This window comes from Lontra canadensis, unplaced genomic scaffold, assembly GCF_010015895.1.
Source record: "Lontra canadensis isolate GAN:19392208 unplaced genomic scaffold, GSC_riverotter_1.0 scaffold19, whole genome shotgun sequence".
Classification (NCBI taxonomy): Eukaryota; Metazoa; Chordata; class Mammalia; order Carnivora; family Mustelidae; genus Lontra; species Lontra canadensis.
Window position 1 is genome coordinate 11942331 of NW_022631013.1, and position 4109 is coordinate 11946439.

Sequence of the window (4109 nt, forward strand, 5' to 3'; positions counted from 1 at the left end):
CTTAATAACCTTCCAAGCGGGTGCTGTTATTCCTGTCTCACAGATGAGGAAACTGAAGTTTACAGAGTCTGAGCCACTTGTCCAAGTCGATGCTTGATGGAGAGAGCTGACCGGCCACAGCCCCCAAAGTTGCATGACTACAGACTTGGAAATGTGGAGAGAAGGTCCCAGTTTGCTGTAGAACTGAAATCATCAGGGCTTCAGAGGCCCTCCCATTCCCCAGTGTGTGGCTGACTCTTCTATCCATGCTCCAGTCAGTGGCCTCTACCTCTCCCTCCATTTTAAAGAATGGTGTCATTAAAAAAAAAAAAAAAAAAGTGGTGTCCATGGCTACAAAGGTTAGAAGGCAAAGGACAGAGCCTGAAATTCTTCTCTGATGGCCAAGAGCCTTGGCAGAGAAAGGTACCTTGAGTACCTTGAGGCCTAAGAATCAGAGACTGGGGAAAGCTAAGTAGTTAGGAGCTTCCTGGAAAGATGAGTACTGTGACAGAAGACTTGGCTTCCAGGGGTCTCATTCCAACCTGCTGTGTGATCTTGGGCAAGTTCCTTCTCTTCTCTGGGCCTGTTTCCCTCCTGTACATGGAAGGATCCTTCTAAATCCAAAAATCGCTTTTCTTCCTCCACCTTCCCCTTTTCCCTTCCTATACCACCCCCACCCAGACTGGCTCAAACATTCCAGAAATAGGCTTGAACTGAGTTTTAAAAGCCCTGGATAAGAGTCGCAACCCATCTCCAAGTTTCTCCTGAGCTCTGGGCCCAAGGCTTTAAGTCCTGGCAGGAGATCTAGCCTCGACAGGTTGGAGCCATCAGAGGGGAGAAAGGCCCTGTGCCTCTGAGAAAGGCCTCAGGGGCTGGCATTGTGATGACCTCATCCATTCTATGACATCACCCTCTCTCCCAGCCCCCGTCCTCCCTGATCAACTGCTCTGCAAACAACCATCAATCTGAATCCCAAAGGCCTGAGAACGTCTGTTCTCCAGTACCTGCTGCTGATCTTCTGCCTCAGCCAGCCAGAAGCACCATGAAATTGGAATTCACGGAGAAAAACTACAACAGCTTTGTGCTGCAGAACCTGAACAAACAGAGGAAACGCAAAGAGTACTGGGACATGGCCCTGACTGTGGACCACCATGTCTTCTTTGCACATCGCAACGTGCTGGCTGCTGTCTCCCCACTGGTGAAGAGCCTCATCTCCAACAATGACATGAAGACCACCGATGAGCTCTTTATCACCATTGACCCCAACTACCTGAGTCCGGCCACGGTGGACCAGCTCCTGGACTACTTCTACAGTGGCAAGGTGGTGATCTCGGAGCAGAACGTGGAGGAGCTCCTTCGCGGGGCCCAGTATTTCAACACGCCACGCCTTCGAATCCACTGTAACGACTTCCTGATTAAGTCCATCCGCCGTGCAAACTGCTTGCGTTACCTCTTCTTGGCTGAGTTGTTTGAGCTCAAAGAGGTGTCAGACTTGGCCTATTCTGGCATTCGTGACAACTTCCACTACTGGGCCAGTCCCGAGGGCTGTATGCACTTCATGCGCTGTCCCCCTGTCATCTTTGGACGCCTGCTCCGAGATGAAAACCTGCATGTGCTCAATGAGGACCAGGCTCTCAGTGCCCTCATCAACTGGGTGTACTTCCGGAAGGATGAGCGGGAGAAGTATTTCAAGAAGTTCTTCAACTACATCAATCTTAATGCCGTCTCCAACAAGACACTGATGTTTGCCAGCAACAAGCTGATGGGCATGGAGAACAGCTCAGCCCACGCGACCCTGATCGAGAGTGTCCTCGTGGACCGAAAGCAGGAGAGGCCGTCCAGCTTGCTGAGCTACCAGCGGAAAGGTGCCCTGCTTGACTCAGTGGTCATCCTGGGCGGCCAGAAGGCCCATGGTAAGTTCAATGATGGAGTGTTTGCCTACATCATCCAGGAGAACCTGTGGTTGAAGCTGTCAGAGATGCCCTATCGGGCGGCAGCCCTTAGTGCCACCTCTGCTGGCCGCTACATCTACATCTCTGGTGGGACCACTGAGCAGATTTCAGGGCTGAAGACGGCTTGGCGGTATGACATGGATGACAACTCCTGGACCAAGTTGCCGGACCTGCCAATTGGGCTCGTCTTCCACACCATGGTGACCTGCGGGGGGACAGTGTACTCAGTGGGTGGGAGCATTGCCCCAAGGCGGTATGTCTCCAACATCTATCGCTATGATGAGCGCAAGGAGGCCTGGTGCCTGGCAGGGAAGATGAGCATCCCTATGGATGGCACAGCTGTGATCACCAAGGGGGACCGGAACCTGTACATTGTCACGGGCCGCTGCTTGGTGAAGGGCTATATTTCCCGGGTCGGAGTGGTGGACTGCTTTGACACCAACACTGGGGATGTGGTCCAGTGTATCACCTTCCCCATTGAGTTCAACCACAGGCCCCTGCTCTCTTTCCATCAGGACAACATCCTCTGTGTACACAGCCACCGGCAGAGCGTAGAAATAAACCTGCAGAAGATAAAGGCCAACAAGACGACCACCTCGGTGCCTCTCTTGCCCAACAACTGCCCCTTGGATGTGTCCCATGCTATCTGCTCCATTGGCGACAACAGAGTGTTTGTGTGTGGGGGTGTCACCACAGCCAGTGACGTCCAGACAAAGGACTACACCATCAACCCAAATGCCTACTTGTTGGACCAAAAAACAGGCGAATGGAAGACCCTGGCCCCCCCACCGGAGGCACTGGACTGTCCTGCCTGCTGTCTAGCCAAGCTACCTTGCAAGATTCTTCAAAGGATTTAAACAACTTTTTAACTGGGAGAATAAGTAAATGCATTATTATTCACAATTTAATGAGAGAGAGAGGAAGACGGCCTGTTGGTTCCTTCTTAGTGTTCCAGTCTGTTTGGCCCTGAAAGTGGAGATTCTGGGCTAGGGCTGCTCCCAGGGGCTGGAAATTCAGGGCTACTCTGTCATCGGAGGGATCCAAGCTGAGGCTGGAACGGAGTCCCTGGTGGGTGGGACTGGGCACTGGCCAAGGTGGTGTCTGGGAAGCCCCCGTTCTGTCCCCCGTAGTCACCTTGCTGACATCTGCTGGACGGACAGATACAGTGTTTGCTTAGAGTTAGGAAACCTCAGGCTCCTCTAACACTCACTCCCCTTGAGTCTACCCAGGAAGGCAGGGGAGGGCCAGTCCCAGGTTCAGGACAGGAGACTGGGGCTACGGGGGGGAGATAGAGAAAATGGTGTGGGAAAGGCTCAGGGATGGGGTTGGCAGGAACAGAGGAGGCAGGGTCACTTGGCTGTTGTATTTGACCGTGCAGCTGTGGTGTGTTTTTGACTTTTTGGTGGGGAAGTTGGGGGTTACTTACAATTATTTTCAGTAAGCAAAGTACATTGGGAACTTTCTCCAGGAATATAGGGCCTGAGGGATTGGGAGTGAAGGAGAGTTTAGTAGAGGGAGAAAAAAGGATTCTATGCAGCACTCCCCCCCTCCCTTATCTGTGGTTTTGCGTCCTGTGGTCAGCTGTGGTCCAGAAGCAGATGATCCTGCTTCTGGCGTATCCTTAGAAGGTCGATAGTAGCCCTACACCATGTCCCAACGCCCCCACCATTCACATCACTTCATCTGATCACGTAGGCACGTTATCACCTCACGTCATCACAAGAAGGGTGAGTACAGCATAATAAGATATTTTGAGAGAGAGAGAGACTACATTCACATACTTTTATTACAGAGTATTGTAAAATTGCTCTATTCACTATTGCTGTTAATCTCTTACCATGCCTAATTTATAAATTAAACTTTATCATAGGTATGTGTGTAGAGGAAAAAACATAGTATATAGAGGGCTCGGTACTATCTGCAGTTTCATGCATCCACAAGGGGTCTTGACATGGATCCCCTGCAGATAAGGGGGGGCCTACTATATCTCTGTTGGGGAGAACCTTGGGGATGAAGCGAAAGGACAGGATGAGAGACAGGATGGTATAATCGCTAGGCTTATGGCCACTGGGGCCAGTCAGCCTGGTTTAAATACCAGTTCCAACACCTGCTGGGTAGTCCTGGCCAAACTACTTCACATCTCTGTGCCTTAGTTTCCTTATCTGCAAAAGAGGAGTG

At 51.4% G+C, this 4109-nt stretch overlaps 1 protein-coding gene across 1 annotated transcript; it reads left to right on the forward strand.

The window, feature by feature from the left end:
* The first annotated feature begins 678 nt into the window (after window positions 1–678).
* CCIN (calicin) lies at window positions 679–2848 on the forward strand. Its single transcript, XM_032860864.1, has one exon. The coding sequence runs from the start codon at window positions 1022–1024 to the stop codon at window positions 2786–2788; it is 1767 nt and encodes a 588-aa protein (XP_032716755.1). The 5' UTR covers window positions 679–1021; the 3' UTR covers window positions 2789–2848.
* The last annotated feature ends 1261 nt before the right edge of the window (window positions 2849–4109 follow it).

What these genes read in the sequence shown, in the direction of transcription:
- CCIN (XM_032860864.1), top strand. Translation starts at nt 1,022, where the DNA reads ATGAAATTGGAATTCACGGAGAAAAACTACAACAGCTTTGTGCTGCAG.